Source organism: Rhinopithecus roxellana, chromosome 14 (assembly GCF_007565055.1).
Source record: "Rhinopithecus roxellana isolate Shanxi Qingling chromosome 14, ASM756505v1, whole genome shotgun sequence".
Taxonomy (NCBI): Eukaryota; Metazoa; Chordata; class Mammalia; order Primates; family Cercopithecidae; genus Rhinopithecus; species Rhinopithecus roxellana.
In genome coordinates this window covers 38220860-38240348 of record NC_044562.1, presented here as the reverse complement: position 1 = coordinate 38240348, position 19489 = coordinate 38220860, and the positions used below count along the sequence as shown (strand labels likewise).

At 36.5% G+C, this 19489-nt stretch overlaps 1 protein-coding gene across 1 annotated transcript in view; it reads right to left on the bottom strand.

Annotated features, from left to right (window-relative positions):
* Positions 1-19489, bottom strand: part of DNAH7 (dynein axonemal heavy chain 7) — a 344384-nt gene that overhangs the window by 57387 nt on the left and 267508 nt on the right. Inside the window, exons 49-54 of the mRNA XM_030916210.1 lie at positions 19145-19335; positions 11631-11764; positions 10563-10898; positions 4008-4134; positions 2953-3147; positions 1025-1117 (exon numbers count right to left, since the gene is read on the bottom strand). Coding sequence (XP_030772070.1) covers positions 1025-1117; positions 2953-3147; positions 4008-4134; positions 10563-10898; positions 11631-11764; positions 19145-19335 — 1076 coding nt within the window. The remainder of the gene's footprint in view (positions 1-1024; positions 1118-2952; positions 3148-4007; positions 4135-10562; positions 10899-11630; positions 11765-19144; positions 19336-19489) is intronic.

Genomic DNA, 19489 nt, shown 5'->3' with positions numbered 1-19489 from the left:
AACATTTTCATAGACCCCCTAGAAGTATTCTGGCTCCCAAGCACTGTGCCTCCTCTACCCGATGGATACTTGGGCCTTGGCTAACAACAGATTGCCACATCATGAAAGAATTACATGTGTTCAGTGAACAGAGTGGGGCTCATAGAGGAAAAAAGCCCCTACCCCATATTATCACTGATGTGTATTTTTTAAAAATTAATACATTGCTTTGACAATCTAAGTTCTGCTTTATATTTTTCTTTTGGTTAGGATGGAGACATTGTCTCCTATTCCTTAACAGCTGAAACTGAATATAATAAGTTTTGAAATATTTATGTCAAACTTCTATTTCAGTGGTAATAATGGACAATTAGGATATTTTCTCAATTTTTTCCAACATAGCTAATGTCTATTTTTTTTAGAGTATATTGATATCTTTGTGGATATTGGTCAATATTCATAGGTGAATCTTTTTTTATCTAATACAAATGAGGATGTCAATGAATACTGACATTTGCTAATATAACAGGTCTGCTGATTCACTGGTTATAAAATTTATTATTTCAAGAAGTTAAAAGTAACAATATTGATATTTTCCTTTGTTGTCAATAATGACAAATGTCTTAAATTCAAATGCCAACAAAAAACTGTATATAAGGATAGCATTTGAGAAGTCCAGAGATTCTAGTCTATCAGCTTGATGTTAACCTCATTGACTAATTTCACTAAAGTATTAACAGTAAAAATGAGACTACAAATATGCAAAGGGAGTAGATTGTGAGTACTGAGAACCAAAAATTAAAAACAAATAATCACAAAATGAATAAAATTATACAATATAATCCAATTAGTTACTAATTTAGGATGGTTTTAGAAAAATATACAAACTTTTTGAAAAAATGTCTGCATTAGAAAGAAGTGGGATTATTTCCTGCAGGCTCCTCTACCTCCCCCATGATGATTATATAAGGAAATGCACATTTGGATGGACTGAGCAGGCATAAGGCTTTGGAATCATTGAGCTGTTTTCAAAGCCCACATTTACCTTGTCTGGCCTCAAGCAACGAATAATAAGCATCCTTTGAAACTCATCTGCTTTATCTTCCCATTCTTCAGGGAAAACCTCATGGTGTGGTTCCTAAAATTACAGTGTAAATAATTCAATGTTATTTTGGGGATTATAAAGAGAACACTATTTTCACTTATAAACCAACTTTTAGAAAAAATATATAAATGAAATCAAGAATGCTTGTCTGAATTTTACTATTTAGTGTAAAGTTGGGACAAGGTTATAAAATAAATAATGAGAAGAAAAGTCAATATACTTTAAAAGGAATCAAAGCAAGGACATGAACTAAGCAGGTTAATGTTGACATGAACACTAATAAACAAAAAGATCCCTTATCATGAAAAAAGTAAATGTGCCTATGCTAGTATTTTCCCTTTATTTCTCCGAACACTGGCATTTCTTTTTTTTTTAAGACGGAGTCTTGCTCTATCACCGAGGCTGGAGTACAGTGACGTGATCTTGGCTCACTGCAACCTCAGCCTCCTGGGTTCAAGCAATTCTGCCTCAGCCTCCCAAGTAACTGGGATTACAGTGGTGTACCACCACGCCCAGGTAATTTTTTGTATTTTTAGTAGAAATGGGGTTTCACCATGTTGGCCAGGCTGGTCTTGAACTCCTGACCTCAAGTGATCTACCTGTCTCAGCCTTCCAAAGTGCTGGGATTACAGGCATGAGCCACTGCTCCCAGCTGGAACAAAGACATTTTTAAAAACCTACTCACTTCTCTCATCATGTATTTATAAAAATAAATAAATATTTCAAAACAAGTAAAAAGGGTATTGTACTGAAATTTATTGTATTATTTGTTTAGTTTTTTAAAAATATTTTTTTTTACAAAGAGAGACTTGAGAATGTGTGTAATAAAGAAGCCAATTGAGAGCTATTAAAAAATCACAAGAAGAAAGCCATCAGGATACCAGGAGGGGTAAACCTTGGTGGGGAAAAAAGGAGACGTGTACCTGTGAAACTTTAGGAAAAGCTATCTGGTGTTTCCAATTAGAAATCTTCATGCTTCAATACAGTAATAAAATTTGAATTTTAAATTAGTTGAGGTACTCACAATACATACTTGTCTCTAGAAAACATTTTTATTACGAACAAGGAGACATCCAAAAGAGATCACTTCCCGATATTTGAATTCATGTGAAGACATAATCTCACTATCACATATAATACAACAAGTAGGTGACAAAATAAAATATAGGTTAACCAAACAAAACATACTCTCCGCATATCTAGCTTTCTGTCCTCCAGCCTCTCCCAAGCAGAGCTCTTGCATATTAAACTCATGGAAAGCAGGAAGTCAAGAGGGTAGAAACAAAGGAACAGAAAAAATTAACTGGGAATTGGAAAAATATTAGCCCTTGTGCTAAAGAAAAATTGAGAGAAAGCAACAATTGCTATATATCCCAGATGGGAAATTGTGAATATTATGTCTGTGTCAATTATAATACTCCCCAGTTAGTAAAACAAAGTCTCATGAAAATTGTTTTAGAACTACTGTACAAGCTTTTCCTTTTCTCAAATGACACATACAAAAAATTTTATTAGCTTGTATCCTGCATTCAGAAAATCTAAACAACAGCTGTTCCATACATTTTAACTCATCTGCTATTAGGATTGCCAAAATCTACATTGATAATGAATAAAAACCTGGCATGGAAATTCAACAAGAATATTTTCAAGAACCATGCAGCATTCTTGCATCTTAATACCTTTCAAGGAGTTTGAATGAAGTTCAAACAGAACCACTGACTTAGAAGGGGGGATAGCATAAATCAAAGTTTGCATTCTGACATGTGACCAGTTGTTTAAAGCTTATTTAAATCTTGCTTTTATGAAAAGATATTTAACATTCTTTTCTCCATTTAAAAACACTGGAATAAGCAAGAGGGTAAACATACCAAACTATCATATACTTTCTTCCATCCATCCTTTAAGTGCATAAACTCTCTACGAATGGTTTTGAAGGCAGGCAAATCATCTAATCGACATATTTCATCCCAGGATTTCTGAGGAAGCCATGTACAAGGGTTGGCATAAGGATTATCCAGTCCAATGCCACCAGTTAGCAGAAATCTCCACTCAGCTTTATTAATCTTTGGAAAACAAAGCAGCATGGAGAGTCAGAAATGAGTTCATCATAAACTAGTAAGCTTACAACCATTATAAAATATGAGTTGAGTGTTGACTTGCAAGTTTCAGATGTGGTCTCTATGAAATTCTATAGCTAGTGATATAGCTCAATATTTATTCATAAGAACTTCTCATGACAGTATACTCATGATAACCAGTTTTCAAAATAGTTCCATTTTAGTAACTTTTTGACAGTTTTACTCCAGAATTACTTGTCTAAATGTGAAAATCTGAATACATTCTATTCAAATACATGTTTTCCAAAACGACTGCCTAGAGTCCTATTGACTCTAGAAATTGTAGAAAGGCAGAAACCCACCAATGTGCCATGTTTTTAACTATTTTTCATAAAGTATAATGAGTTAATGGTATACATCTTTTGCAAGAAATGCAATAAAGCCTTTATGTCTTCAAAATTCAACCATCACCATATGAAATCCATAAATCTTAAACACGTAAGTATAAAATAGTGACTTCACACAGATTTCAGTAACTTGCACAAGTCTTTAAAAACATTTACACTACTACCTGGTGTAAATGTATCAATATGAAGTAAATTTATATGCATAGTTCTGTGAAAATCTAATATAATCAATTTATTTTAAAACATACAAAAATTTAATAGTAACATAATGAATTCTGTGCTTAATTTATATCTCACTTCTGTGAAATTTATTCTCCTGATCACATCTTGCCTTAACTATAATAATAAACAGTATTATTGTTTAACTACTTACAATCTTTTTATATATGTTCCCACACAAATAAATTAATGAATCAGTGTTACTAAGGGTTTTTTCTTACAAATGAAAACAGTACTGACCAAACGCTCGTGCAGCAGGAGATTTACAGTTAGACAAAAGGAAAAGAGCAGCTTATCCTTTTCAAAGAGTGACCGGCAGACATTAACATACAGTGAATAAGTAAAGTGATCCTTGAGAATCTGAAGCCTAAGGGTCAACAGAAAATAAAGGAAATAAATTAAAATGTACTTTAAAGATAATGGCCTTAAGAAAAGCCATTGTACACCATTTACATGTATGTTCTTCTGATAAACTTTCTGGTCAATTACCCCCAAAACAATCAAGAATCCTCATTAAGTGGATGCCCCAATTTGAGAGCTACACAATGGACTTCAGTCCAAATGCATTTTACTGTGAACTGAATTTGTTTTTTTTTTTTTTTAACTTAATCTTCCTCTTGGAAAAAAGTTAGTGGATGGTATATTAATTTGTTAGATTAAAAAGTTTACAGACTTTTTATCTACAAAGCATTTCTGGGTGTAAAATTTGACCTCTTTATAACAAATAATTTCAAATGTTTTATATTACATATTAAATGAACAATCTAAAATTAGTAGCTTCTTTATTAAATTAAGTTTAGTATTGTGCTACTCATTATAAATTCATAAAAGCTGAAGAAATTACAAAACTTGGCAAACTCCCTTTTTATTTGCTAGAGGCAAAACATGAAAATATGAATAATCACAAGATTTCCTTTTTATTATTTATCTATTTATTTATTTATTTTTGAGACAGGGTCTCTCTCTGTCACCCAGGTTGGAGTGAGTACAGTGATGCAATCTTGGCTTACTGTGACCTCTGCCTCCCAGGCTCAAGCCATCCTCCTGCCTCAGCCTCCCGAGTAGCTAGGACTACAGGCATGCACAACCATGCCTGGCTAATTTTGGCAATGTCCTGACTGATATTCTAGGCTGTCAATCATCCTAGCTTTTTTTTTTTTTTCCCACTTTTCCTTACCTGCCTATTTTCTTAACTATTTTATCCCCTGCAGCATTCCCATAAAGAGAATTACAACAAATTAATGTATCTTATTTTTAGTTGGGAACTTCAAAAAAGATTTTTGTAGAGAAAGGCTTGGCAATAGTTGCTAAAATACAGTCGAATTCTTAGAACATTTAAAATAAACATACTATTCTGTCCCCATTATTATGCTAATAGGTTGTCTTTTCATGCATGGCACTGAATTTGTCTCACTTGTAGCAGTACCATACGATTAATACAGGGTGACTCACATTTGGTCTTTTTAGAGTAAAATAAAATTTTCCGTACTTTAAAACAAGTCTCTTCTTGTAGACAGAAAGATTGAAGGGAAAATTATAAAGGTTAATCATATTGTAAGTTCAGGTTCAAACACTAGTAAAAATGGACATATAATATATTTTAATAACCTTTTAAGGTGAAAAAGAAGATTAAAATTATCATTCTCAAAGCTGGTGAGTGATACAGTGATATAGGATCATTCATGCTCCTCTGATGGAGTTGTGTGTTTGAATAATCTTCCAGGAAAGAAATTTATATCAGGAATCTGCAAGAAGTGAACACCTTTGTCCTAAATTTGGGATTTTAGCCTAAGAAAATAAGCAATGATGCAGACACTTATATTTACTGCAGCATTACTTACAATACAAAAGCTGGAGACTACTTAGAAGTGCTTTTTGTTTGTTTGACAGGGTCTCACTGTATCATCCAGGCTGGATTGCAGTGGTACGATCATAACTCACTGTAACCTCGAACTCCCAGGCTCAAGTGGTCCTCATGTTTTGGCCTCCCAGGTAGCTGGGACTACAAGTGCATGTCACCACACCAGGCTAATTTTTGCATTTTTTGTAGAGACAGGGTTTTGCCATGTCACTCAGGCTGGTATCGAACCCTTGGGCTCAAGTAATCTGCCCGCCTCAGCTTCCCAGAGTGCTGGGATTGCAGGTGTAAGACACCCCACCCAGCTAAAAGTCTTATAATATGAAAATTATGGTACATTCATACACTGGCATGTATATTGTGCAACTCCTAAAACTTATGTTTCCGAAGAATACTTAATAACATGAGAGAATGGTCTTGATAAAAGTGGAAAAAAAGACCTGTGTGTAATTATCAAATTGCCTTTGCAAAATTATGACAGTAAGAGAAATCTGAAATAGCTGACTCCATCTTGCTTCTAGCCTCACAGGCTGGCTGTCTTGGCTCATTCCTGGGCATGGGCCAAGCTAACTTTGGAAAAAATTTAGTTTACTAGCCATGATTCCAGAGGTAGTAAGATTTGCAACTTCCCCAATCACTCCTGTAAATAACATGACTATTGTAGAACCTAAGATTGACCTTTTGGGATGTCTTTTCAGGCTTTTGCATTTTTGACTATTGGATGGCCTCACCTAGACCAGCAACTCCTCTGGCGGCCCACACCTAGAAGCAGACTCAGGGAGGACTGTTTTCCTTGCTGAGTTCCTATGATTGCATTTCCAACCAAACAGCATGCCCTCCTCCCTAACACCCTGCCCACCAAACTATCCTTGAAAAGCCCCAGCCTCCGAATTTTCAAGAGATTAATTTGAGTAATAATTCCATCTTCCGCGTGGTGTGGCCGGCTTCACATCAATTAAACTCTTTACCACAATGTCATGGTCTCAGTGGGTTGATTTTCTATGTGCGGCAGGCAGGAAGAACCCACTGGGCTGTTACAATTACATGTATATGCATATTTGTACAGCAATAGATTGATTCCAGGATATTTAACAAAACTACATCCTAGTTAGATTTTGTTTCTCTATTTAAGTTATTTTTGTTTTATTTTGTTTCGTTTGCTATATAAAGTTATTGTTACACAAATTGTAATGCATTGAAATCTTATAAATAACAGATGATCCAAGTTATTATGGCAACTGCATAGTATATACCATACTAGTCATAACATAACATATTCTTGGTAGCATATAATAATCACTACCAGAGGACAAACAAGAATGAAATACGTTTATATCTCTAAATAAAATAAATGAGAAATAATTTTAGACCAATATTAAGATTCTAAAACAATCAGGTTGGCTAGTGTTAATAGTCACATGTTTTCTATGCTTTTGGTAGAATTATAGTCCAATAACTGCCTGAAGTCTACCAGTTATTTGGTGTCTATCAATGATTGGCAGAAAAACAAATCATTCCCGTGAGAACTCCTCTTTTTCATTTCTGATTTGGGAGCCAGCTTCTTAATCGGAAACTCTTAGTTTACTTTAACAACAACAACAAAAGATTAAACAGGACTGACCAAAGTTTCTCTCTTGGTACAATGCTTTGGAAAACTATCGGCAGTATTTACTAAAAGGGAATATATGCATGCCCTGTGATCATCAGTTTCATTCCTGGATATATACCCACCCAAGACAGGTAAATATCAGCACCAAAAGCCACGAACAGGAATGTTAAGGAAGCAAAATTTCGTAGTAGCCCCAAGTTAGAAGCTACCCAAATATCCTCAACAGTAGAATGGATACATGATTTGTGTTACAGTGTTAGGACAAGCAAAAATTAAAAATAAGAGACTCAATTATTTCTGCTGAAAATAAGGAGAGAGATTTTCCTTCTCTCCTTTTTTTCTTAATTTAGAAAACCTAAAATTATAGGTACTTTCTCCTCACGTTGAAATTTATATACACCCTTTAGAAAACTAGTCAGACCTTTGTCAGTTTTATGACCCAGTGATGTCTTCCTCAAAGACCCAGAAGCCATTTCTTTGAAATGTAAACATCAAGGGAGATAGCCCACTTGTCTCCAATTCGCTGCAGAAGGGTAGGAGCCTAACTTCAGTTAAGCTTATTTCAAATTGCAAAACTACCTCCTGTCACGCAGATATGAAACGTTTGGTTTTCCTCTGGATAAAGCCAATTTGCTAACACAGATGGTCACTTCAATTGCCAAGTAAAGTTAGGATGAACTAAGCGTGATGTAATGAGTTTTATCTGCTTCGATAATTAAGGGGGTGAGATTCCTCTCTGTCTTTGCAATCTCTTTGTGATTGCCTGTGATTATGTGTTATGTTCCGTTTAATGTTTATTCAACAATAAAACTATTTTTTTTCTCTACTGTCTTTGAGGAGAGAGTTTCTGGGTTGGGAGAAGATGTAGTTTTTAATTATACTTCCCCAACAATAGAAAACTAACTGAGTAAAACACTGTACTAGACAAAACAATTGTGCATTAATTTCACAAGCATGATGCTGAGTGCAAGATATCAGACACAAAAAAAGCACACACTGTGTGATTCTATTTATATGAAGTTCTAAAACTGGCAAAAACTAACCTGTGGTGTTGGAAGTCAGGACAGTGGTCACCTTGAGGGAGAGGGTTAGTGATCAGGAGCAGACACTTCTGGGCTGTTGTTAATGTTCTGTGTCTTGAGTTAGGTGCTAGTTACACAGGTTTGCTCACTTATGAGAATTCACTGGGCAAATACTTCTGATTTCTGCATGTTTCTTCATGTGTATTGATAACTTCAATAAAAGTTTTAACATCTTATTTTCTCTATTTACCTTTTGGTTCCAAAATTATACTTTTAGTATTACTGCAGACATACATATGATTTTCATTGTTTTGAAATGAAAGAAGTTTAACTAAAAAGAAAAGGCCACATTTTGTTTTCTAAATTTCATCCAAATCACACATCTGGGTAAAAAGGGTTTGCTTTTCCTTACATCTTAAGGAACAAAAGCAGAACAATTATGAAGAAACAAATTCCATACTTTGGATGAGTTCTAACATGATATAATAAGAGACAATAAAGGACCCATCATTATTTTTAAAGCATAGAATTGTTTTAATTTTTAAAGCTTATATAAATAAATGTCTTTAAATGGCAAACCAAAGAAATTTTCTTCTCTAGACTCCAGAAAATACCTTGATTTTAAGCTAATTAAGAGAGTAACATTCTAGTGGTTATTCTTTTAAGCAAGGTAGAAATTAAGACCAGTAGTGAAAAGCAGAACATTATTTATTGTGTGGCTACAATGTGATTAGCACTGTAGTAACTGCTGGAGATGGGGTCTCACTCCCACTGCCCAGGCTGAAGTGTGGTGGCACAATCACGACTCACTGCAGCCTCAACCTCTTGGGCTCACGTAATCCTCCCACCTCAGCCTCCCCAGTAGCTGGGACTACAGGCCCACACTACCATGCCCAGCTAAATTTTTGTATTTTTTGTAGAGATGGGGTTTTGCCATGTTGTCCAGGCTGGTTTCAAACTCCTGGGCTCATGCAAGCTGCTCACCTTGGCCTCCCAAAGTGCTGGGATTACAGGTGTGAGCCACCATGCCCAGGCTGGGGATTTTATTTTTTTTATTCTTGTCTTATGGAACTCAGAATCTAGTATGAAAACCAGACATGCATGTTTAATTAACTAACTTATAATGCAAATAGCTGGGAACTTCTCTAAGAAAGATCACTTAAAATTTTTTTATTTCTGTAATCCTTGCTAAGCTTGAAAATTTCAGAACTGGAAGAAATAAACTAAACATTTTCAAATATCATAAAGATGAATAAACTCTATCATTATGCAACGCATTTCTTCCAAATAAATAACCTACTCCCTCCCTTTCCCAATGGTAGATATCTATATATCGATACATATTTTTGGCCAAGCCCAAAGTGTCAGACTCACACCTTTATTAGTCTCATATTCAAACCTGTAAAATAATAAATCTTACTAACAAAAAATTGCCGAGTCTAAGAACACTCAAAATTTTAGACCTGTACTATGATAAAGGAATTAAATTCAGATTAAAGTGAGATTAACATCTTGGATTTCTAAACATAATTCTTAGCTGTGAGTGATAAATTGAGTTTCCCTTGTGGGTCTCAACAGCCAAGAAACTGAAGTATCTAGGTTCATATTTATCAAGAAGGTTATAAAAGGTAAAAGTTGTAATTAATTACTTTCTTTTTTAAAAAATTAATTACACATTAAACTCTATTAAAAACATGTTTTAATACCAAACTGAAAATTATCTAACTGATTTTTAAAAATCAAATGAAATTTAATTCTCTTGTAGATTTAAGTCAGGTCTTAATTCCATTACTTATTGTAACAGCCAACAGTAATATAAAGTATTTTATGTAAATAAGAATAATAGAAAAGAAGCTCTATTACCACAAACAATCACAACAAGCTTTGGGATTTTTTTACCCTAGCATTTGACAAATTTTACAGATCTGTATATTAAAATGAGAATTTGCAACTTTTAGAATGCCAGTTCGTACAGGAGTCATATTTTTAAAAAGTATTAACTACTCTTTCCATACTTCCATTCATAAATATATTTTGCAAATGAAAAATGAAGGTAAATGTTTTCTCTTTCTAGAATTACATTATAATCCTAGATCTCTGCAAACAGTTTCTTGGCAGACTGAATTTGGACACATCTGTTCAATTTCTAACCCTCAAATTTATTTCTGGTACAATGATTAATCAAGTTCATTTTAGGTAAGTGGCTGTAATGCTTGTACCACTCTGAGACAACAATGGAGGCCACAAATTACTCTCTAATTTCATGCATTAATTAGTTAATATTAATTAGCATTTCCTTTACATACCTTTTTGCCAAAATTTCTGATTTCTCTGAATTTTCAATAGACAGGATGAAAAGGTTAATAAACCAGGTCAGTGAATACTGGTACATGGGCTCAATGTTGGCTAAATCAGCAAGAGAAAAAAACAGGATGGAAGAATGGATGGCAATAGGACGATAGCCCATGCGGGTGGCATCAATCTTTTTTTCCGTCTCTTCGGCTACTTCCTGCTTCTGAGAAATCTCATTAGCCAAAGCCTTGGAGGAAGATAATATCTTAATAGCAGTTTCATCTTCTAATATATTGCCTTCCGAAGATGAAAGAACTTCTAAAATCTTGTCTTCTATTTCTTTTAACTGCCTGGAATAAAACACAATTTTCTTAGAAGAAAAAGAAATCATTTAAAATCATTTCACGTATATGTTCTTTTATAAGAAACAAAGAACTTGCAACCGAAAGAAACGCATCACTTTGTGACAAATATCTGTAACGGTGATGCCTTATAATTAATTTCCTATCTCACAAAATGTCACAAAGATGGGCCTTTCTGCTCCAGTTCCCTTTTTAATGATCATTTATGGGCTAACTAGAGAGAAATATGGCAAGCCAATATACTCTGCCATCAAGGATCTCAGTTAGGAGTGAACAGAAAGCAGCACTCTGTTTATTTTCTGAAATTTTACATGACTTACACAGCTTTACTCTTTCTACCTCTGATATAGATGTTACGAGCAGAAAGTGGGATGCAACATATTCATTTACACCATGCTCCAGTAAAAACAGGTTACCTCAGTTACACAGTGAATACTAAAACTCTCATGCTAAAACTTTGTGGAATATTTGAAAATACCCTGCCCTGACTTCTGGCAGGCCTTCTAGCTCTTCCAGTGCCTAAGAACTTGCATGTAAAAATATCCTCAGTAATGCAGTTTTCTAAATTAACATAGAGGTATAATTCCTCACATTTTCCTGTTACACTTTCCCTTGCAGTATTCCTATTAAATCTAACAAAAGAGATCTGTAAAATGTATTTTAATTCATTCTAGTGATCTCGAAACAAATAAGAATAGTTCTGTTTATGATATTTAAAACCTTTTGTTTTCAGCTCCTTGTAATATCAAGGCTTGCTTTTCTTCTTCAAGGTCTGGCCTTTCTCGTGCCACCACAATTCCCAGAAGCTGATCTTGCATTCCCTCAGGGGTTATCATGAAGTTTAATAATGTTACCTATAAATGAAAAAATATACAAAAATTATATCATTATTTCTGTTAAAAACGCCTCTGCTTCTATGTGTCAAGTTCTGACCTTAAAATAGACTTCATTTACTATATATATGGTAGTACTTGTGAAGGTGTAATTTGTAGAGACTATGATTAACGACATAGGCAAACATGCTTGTTGGATTTAAAACCCAATCAGTTTCTCATAGTCAGAAATCTAATAACTCAAAGAGTTTGTTTGGTGATCAACTTATTCTCATTTCAAACTAGTGCAATTTCTGAGAACTCTTTAACAGCAAAATTCATTAGAATCAGGCTGGAAGCTATCTTCCATTTCAGTTGATCAGAGCAGCCATGGCATAATATATGGTTCAAAGCCTGGCTCTAGAATCATAATAGTTGGAGCAGCTGATTTACATTTTAAGGATTCTAGTGGTGTCAAAAGTAAAGGAAATCTTACAAAGTGAGATAAGAGAAAAGGGAACACTGTAATTACTTGTCATGGGTGAAGCATTTTTACAATCTGATAATCAGCCACTATTGTGAACTAAGGAATTTACATTTTCATGGTGTCCATCAAGACTGTCTGCTAACACCTGCTTCACCTGGGGACGTAACTGCTCTTACAGGCAGGTCTCTCTTCATTGCCCACATCTCCTGGTTCTTTCCCATAAACATGCAAACATGCTCAGGTCTCTTCTTTTAAAAAGCAAACAACAAACAAATCATTCTATTGCTCCCACAATCCTTTCCAGGTATGGAATAACCTCTCTTTGGGCTTTCACAATGACACTTATTGAAAATGTTATCTATATGTATTTTCTGCCTCCACTTCATTTCATAATACAGCCCTCCACAATCTGCTCCCTGCCCTGCCTCTGTGCACCCATCCACACACACTGCAATAAACCATAGTAACTTCCTGGCTCTGGTCACCAATGAACCCATAAGTCAATAAACACTGTCTTGATGTTGGCTTCGTTTGAAATCCTCACCTTTTATCTTTTATTTTTTCATGTATACTGTAGTCTACCTGACCTAATGTCTTGAATCACATCTATGTTATTTTTTTTAAGTCAGATGGTTCTTTATCACCATGTATCACCAATTTTTTTATTTTTAATTTTTATGGATATATAATAGCTGTATACATTGCACCTATGCCTTAAGCATCACCTCCTACTACTCCCATTCACATGCCTTTCATTTTAGCTGCACAGAAAGGATTGCGGAATCCCATACACGCTGTCTATGAAGTGCCTCCATGTGCTTCAATGTTTGCTCTACTTGGACGCCCTTCCCCTTGTTATCCACCAGATCAGCTCCTATTCATCTGTCAGTGTGCAGATCAAGTGTTAGCTCCTCTTGGACACTTTCCCAGACAATGTGTTCTACCCCAATCACCACCCCAGGCTACTTTCTGTACTTCCTCATAGGGGTCTTAACTCCTTATAGCACACATTACACTGTATGCAATCAAGGGCATATACAACTCTCTCCTAGACCAGAATGAAAGTAACTTTAGCACAGGGGTCATCTCTTATTTGACTTCATGGTTTTATTGTTTGGCACTAAGTCATGCTCCCTACAAACTTATTGAATGAACAATCAGAATGCCCACATTCCCCGTTCATGGAGTTGCTCTCTGCTACTTCTATTTCCTAAAATTTTAGTCACTTGATGATTCTTCCCTAAGGCATTTTATATAAAGTAATAGCTAACATGAGTCAGGCTCTATGATATAAAGAAGAGTAAGATACAGTCTGGTCCCTGCCCTCAAAAAGTTTTCATCAAGTTGAGCAAACAGAAGAATAAAGAACATACAATGGGATAAGGGCTCTGAGAGTGGTAAGCTTGCAACGCTACAGGAGCACAGAGAGCACCCAACCCAGATGAGGGAGGCAAAGAGGGCTTCCCCCAAGCAAAGGACACCTGAGCTAAAACTTAAGAGTGATTGGCAGTTAGTCAAGAGACAGAAGAGGGCAACATTCTACACGGCAGAAGATTTCAACTTTGGATGCTGACTGGAATGTACTGCAAAATTTAAAAACCAGTAGCGTCTGGGTCTTGTGTCCGGAGAATTTGGTTTAATTGGTCTAGAGTATGGCCTGAGTATTTGGAGTTTTAAAAGCTCTCCAAGTGACTTTAATGTTCAGCCAGGATTGAGAACAATTGCTCTTGGCAAACAAAACAGCATAGATAAAGCAGCAGAGAAAGGCAAAGCACATTTAGAGGAATCTATTCCACCACTGGAGAGTGTGCAGGTAGGACCCAAGGAGCACTCTTCGCCTACTACCTGTAACTGAAGGCAAACATTTTCTTTTTTTTGAGACGGAGTCTTGCTCTGCCGCCCAGGCTGGAGTGCAGTGGCCGGCTCTCAGCTCACTGCAAGCTCCGCCTCCCGGGTTCACGCCATTCTCCTGTCTCAGCCTCCCGAGTAGCTGGGACTACAGGCGCCCGCCTCGTCACCCGGCTAGTTTTTTTTGTATTTTTTAGTAGAGACGGGGTTTCACCGTATTAGCCAGGATGGTCTCGATCTCCTGACCTGGTGATCCGCCCGTCTCGGCCTCCCAAAGTGCTGGGATTACAGGCTTGAGCCACCGCACCCGGCCCTAAGGCAAACATTTTCTACCATATGTGTCAGAATTCAATGTGTGCAGTCAGCAATATTAGAAATACTTGCTTTTTAACACAGGAACAGAAAACCAAACACCGCATGTTCTCACTCATAAGTGTGACGTGAACAATGAGAACACATGGACACAGGGAGGGGGACATCACACACTGGGGCCTGTTGGGGGCTGTGAGGCAAGGGGAGGGAGAACGTTAGGACAAATACCTAATGCACGGGGGGTTTCAAACCTAGATGAGGACTTGACAGGTGCAGCAAACCACCATAGCACATGTACACCTATGTAACAAACCTGCATGTTCTGCACATGTATCCCAGAACTTAAAGTAAAATTTAAAAAAATAAAAAAAAGACTTTTTACCCTTGAAAATTCTACAAAAATTTCACCAACTACCACAGATCATCAGAGGTGACTCAGTGTTCGCTCCTGATTTCCTCGTTTCCCTAATGAAAGGAGGCTCCTTAATAGGAAGTACTTTCCCAAACCCAGGTACCACCGCCACATTCTATATGGTAGTGACAATTTTGTCCAAAACTTTTAAATACATTTTCGATCACAACCTAACCTAAATTGTAGCAGCTAAAAAAAGGCATTTTGGCATACCGAAATCTGAGGGTTTTTTAAAATTAGAATTTTAAGGCCGGGCACGGTGGCTCACGCCTGTAATCCCAGCACTTTGGGAAGCCGAGACAGGCGGATCACGAGGTGAGGAGATCAAGACCATCCTGGCTAACACAGTGAAACCCCATCTCTACTAAAAAATACGAAAAAACTAGCCGGGCGAGGTGGCGGGTGCCTGTAGTCCCAGCTACTCGGGAAGCTGAGGCAGGAGAATGGTGTAAACCCAGGAGGCGGAGCTTGCAGTGAGCTGAGATCCGGCCACTGCACTCCAGCCTGGGTGACAGGGCGAGACTCCATCTCAAAAAAAAAAAAAAAAAAAAAATTAGAATTTTAATTTGAATTTTAAAACATGTGAACTAGTAGAGAAGAAACAACTCTATGGACAAACTACCTACATGTAGCAGGTTATAATCAACCAAACCCAATATAGGCAGCTTATCCAAAAGATGTATTTGTAAAGCAAAAGTGTTGTTCTTGTTTTTATGTTTTATTTCTCTCAAGGCTCTGCTGGTCTATGAAGCACCTTATGTGAATTAGAAAAAGATGTCATCTGCATGTAGCATCAGCCCCACACCAGGCCAAAGCCTAGGCACCTTGGGGCTAGATCTCAGCCCTCTTCAACTCCCCTTGCTTTCATGTACAGACTGCACAACCCTAGAAGCAGCCATCACTCTCCCTCCTAAAGACAAGCAGTTTTTCTCAACTGGTGGGAAGGTTATAAAAAAAAAAAAGAGTCAAAAATGTTATCTTTCTAATCTTAATGACTTTTTAAAGCACCTTTGGAGGTGTTGCCTGATTTATAAATTGTTTGCATTGCCAAGGGGCAAAGGTTTTCCTTTCTTACAAACTAAAAATAGGTAACGCTGTTACTGAGGTTGCTGTTCTCTCTACTTTTCGTTTTTGTCTTTTCGTCTGTTGTTTCCTGGTGGGCGGGTCTATGCATACCTACCCCTGACATCAGCAGAAGCTGAGGCTGAAGAGGCTGACGCATCCAACTTCTTAGAAAGAAACATCTAATAGGGACTTAATGAACAGAAGCTTTGTCTGTGTCCTGGATGGCAGCAGGACAAGTCGGTGGATCCCTGTGCCATTACCCACAAGACCCAGGGCTCGTGTACCACAGGAGAAGTGATTTAGAAGGGATGTGTAGAATAATTGAAGGTTGTTTGACCGAAGGGCAGGACGCACGGTAAGCACCTGCTCTTACACGAGGCACAGTAGATAAACTGGAAATCTTAGACCTTTCCCAGAACAGGGGTAAATCAGAAGCCAATTTGGTGGATTAGCTTCCAAGATGGAGTTGCTTGAGCCTCCACATCTCCATATTCCCAGCTCCTGCTACTGGGTGGGAGATACCGTGTTTCCCTGCTTTTATTTATAAGAAAATATTTCCTCTGCAGGGACAGAGTAATTTTATTTTTGTAAGAAAATGTCCTACCTGTGGCCAATAAGTGTAAAACAGCTTCTTGCAAAACCCCTAGGAAGGCGACTCCCTCCTTCTGCCCACACCTAGGCACCTCCTCAATGGGATACTATCTGGGTTAAAAACTTTTCCCCCAATTGTCCAATGGCAGACCATGGAGGCCACTAACTATAGACTACATGGATATAATCATAAATTTATATGAGATAAGCAATTTTTAAAACTCATTAAATGTTATGGAATTCTCCACTGCTTTGCCATTTATTCATGGAAAAAGGATAAAGCTTTCAAGATATTTTTTCTATTGGCATGAGAAACCAAGTCCATAAGTTACATTTGCTTTAATCCAAAAACCATAGGCACAGTGGTAGCAAAATGTATGTTTTACAACTTTCACTTCACTGTGTTCAGACACAAGGAGGTATCCATTCATATTCCATTAATGTTGGGTCTTTTCACATCAAGACTTTTCAAATCAAGTCATTTGTTCTCAAATAAACATTTAAGACCATAAACTATGGTTTCATAATTTTATTTTCATTTAGACTCAAAAGGATTATACCAGCACGACACCATCCCTTGGGTGCTTTTGAAAGCAAAAGGTACATAAAAGATCCTAAAAGTGGGATCCGGAGGAAGTATTATAATTTGTAAATGAAAGCAAGTAACTGCCTCACTACGTTTTCTAGTCCCTGTTTAATCAATCCCAGCAATTAAAAATAATAAAGCAATAAGACACTCTAGGGATCTGAAGGGTTTTGATACTGAATCATAGGTCAGTTTCCTCCCCACAGCCCTTTATGACTCCTACCATAACCAGTTATTAGTGAACTAAGAATTGTTTATGTTACGTTCAATAGTTCCACATATTTTACTGAACAGTAAAAAAGGTTTTCCACGTCACTTACTTAAACATTTTTCTCTAACACAGCTCTAGGATTTTATCATTTCCTCTTTGCTTCCTTCTTTTTAACTTATATTTAAATGTTAAATAATATTGCTAATAAGTAACACTTATAGTAATACTATCTATTGGCTTTATTCTAAGCATTTTACACAGATTAATTTATTTAATTCACATCACTCTATGAGATAGATCCTTTTATTATTCCCAGTTGACAGATGAGAGAATTGAGGCACAGAGAGGTTAAATGAAATGTCCCCAATCACACACCTGACAAGTAGCACCTGAATCTATGGCCTTAACTACTACTGGATATTCTCTTCCCTAGCGGGTAAATATATAGTAGATATTTTAAAGTGTTTAAATAACATTGGATTTTAATTAATTAAAAATAGCCAAGAATTTCCATGTGTGTGTTTTTTTTTTTGTTTTTTTGTTTTTTTGTTTTTTGTTTTTGAGACGGAGTCTCGCTCTGTCGCCGGGGCTGGAGTGCAGTGGCCGGTTCTCAGCTCACTGCAAGCTCCGCCTCCCGGGTTTATGCCATTCTCCTGCCTCAGCCTCCGAGTAGCTGGGACTACAGGCGCCCGCCACCTCGCCCGGCTAGTTTTTTTTTGTATTTTTTAGTAGAGACAGGGTTTCACCGTGTTAGCCAAGATGGTCTCGATCTCCTGACCTCGTGATCCACCCATCTCGGCCTCCCAAAGTGCTGGGATTACAGGCTTGAGCCACCGCGCCCGGCCAGAATTTCCATGTTTTAACATTCTGTTTTTAAAATTAAGCTCAAGGGTCACTCCATTTTCCCCTAGTCTTCCTGACATCCCTGAATGTCCACCCTAAGTATATCCTCAACTCTTAAGTATATCCTGCAACCCAGGACACATTGCAGCTCCACTGTGTCTTCCTAGTCACACAATTTAGTCACTTTGCATATACATTATTTATAAGATAGACCTCTGGAGAGCAGGGATCATGTTTGTTCATCTTGGAGGGAATAAATTACACCATCTCAATCCTTTCTCTGACTCTCTGCAGAGAGATGCCTATGTTAATTTAAATATTTCCAATAAAGGTAAGTATTTGAATTCACTACATAACTCTTGCCTCTCTATATAACTTTCAAAATCTAAATAAGTATTTCTTAATGTCTTCTGCTTGCTTCTGTAAATGAAAGCAATCCTTCACTCACTCACTCACTCCACAAACATTTAATGAATGCCAACCAAGACTAAGAAGTAGGACTAAAAACAGAATAAGTTGTAGCCCATAAACCTAGTAGCTCAGTTGTAGATCAACGTCTCAGGACATTTTAGTCACTGACTAAAACTTAAAGCTAAATTTACTCTTTAAAGCAATTTTTAGTATTCTAAAAGAACAGTGATTGAAAACAGTTCTTCTAAGTAATTACATAAAATCAGATAGCAGCATCCTTAGTCTGAGAAAGAAAAATGGAGTTCTGTTTCTGAATTTCAATTTCAATAATTAGCATATTATCATTTATTACAAAGAAAGAATGTGGGTATATGCCTTCTATTTTTAACAATGAAAATCTAAGAATCATATCCATTGTAGAAATTTGATTCTGATGACCTTTTTTTTTTTTTTCACAGCATACTGAAGGTTCCTTTATTACTTACATGTACTCACCAAAGCAAGATTTGGAAATTATTATAGCAGTAATTTCAGGAAATGTCAAATAAAGCAAAATCCGTTTTTCTTAGGAAGACTTGTTCTTCTTATGATTCAGGAGGAATATATAGTCACTAATTACACAATCTGATAAAGAAATACTCATTTTATATACTGGCCTTTACTGATGTTTCAGGAAGATAATGAGGATTTCTTAACTTGGTGGTAATATAGAAGCGGAAGTCAGGTGCATATTCAATTGTGGAGTCCCCAAGGCGGATACATGTACTCCCACCCTGCTTAAAGGTTTGTTTTAGTAGAAGAGGTTCCAAAATAGGATCTAGTTCTTCGCCAACATTTTCTAGCAACACTGGAGTAAAATCAGAAAAGATTTCATGTTATTTTAAATATTGACTATAAACATTCAACCCTCCAAGTGCTTTCAGCCTTATAGATAAATTCTGTTCCTAGATACCTACAAAATTATTTGTGTCTTCTGAAAAGTATAAAGAAATAATGCCATA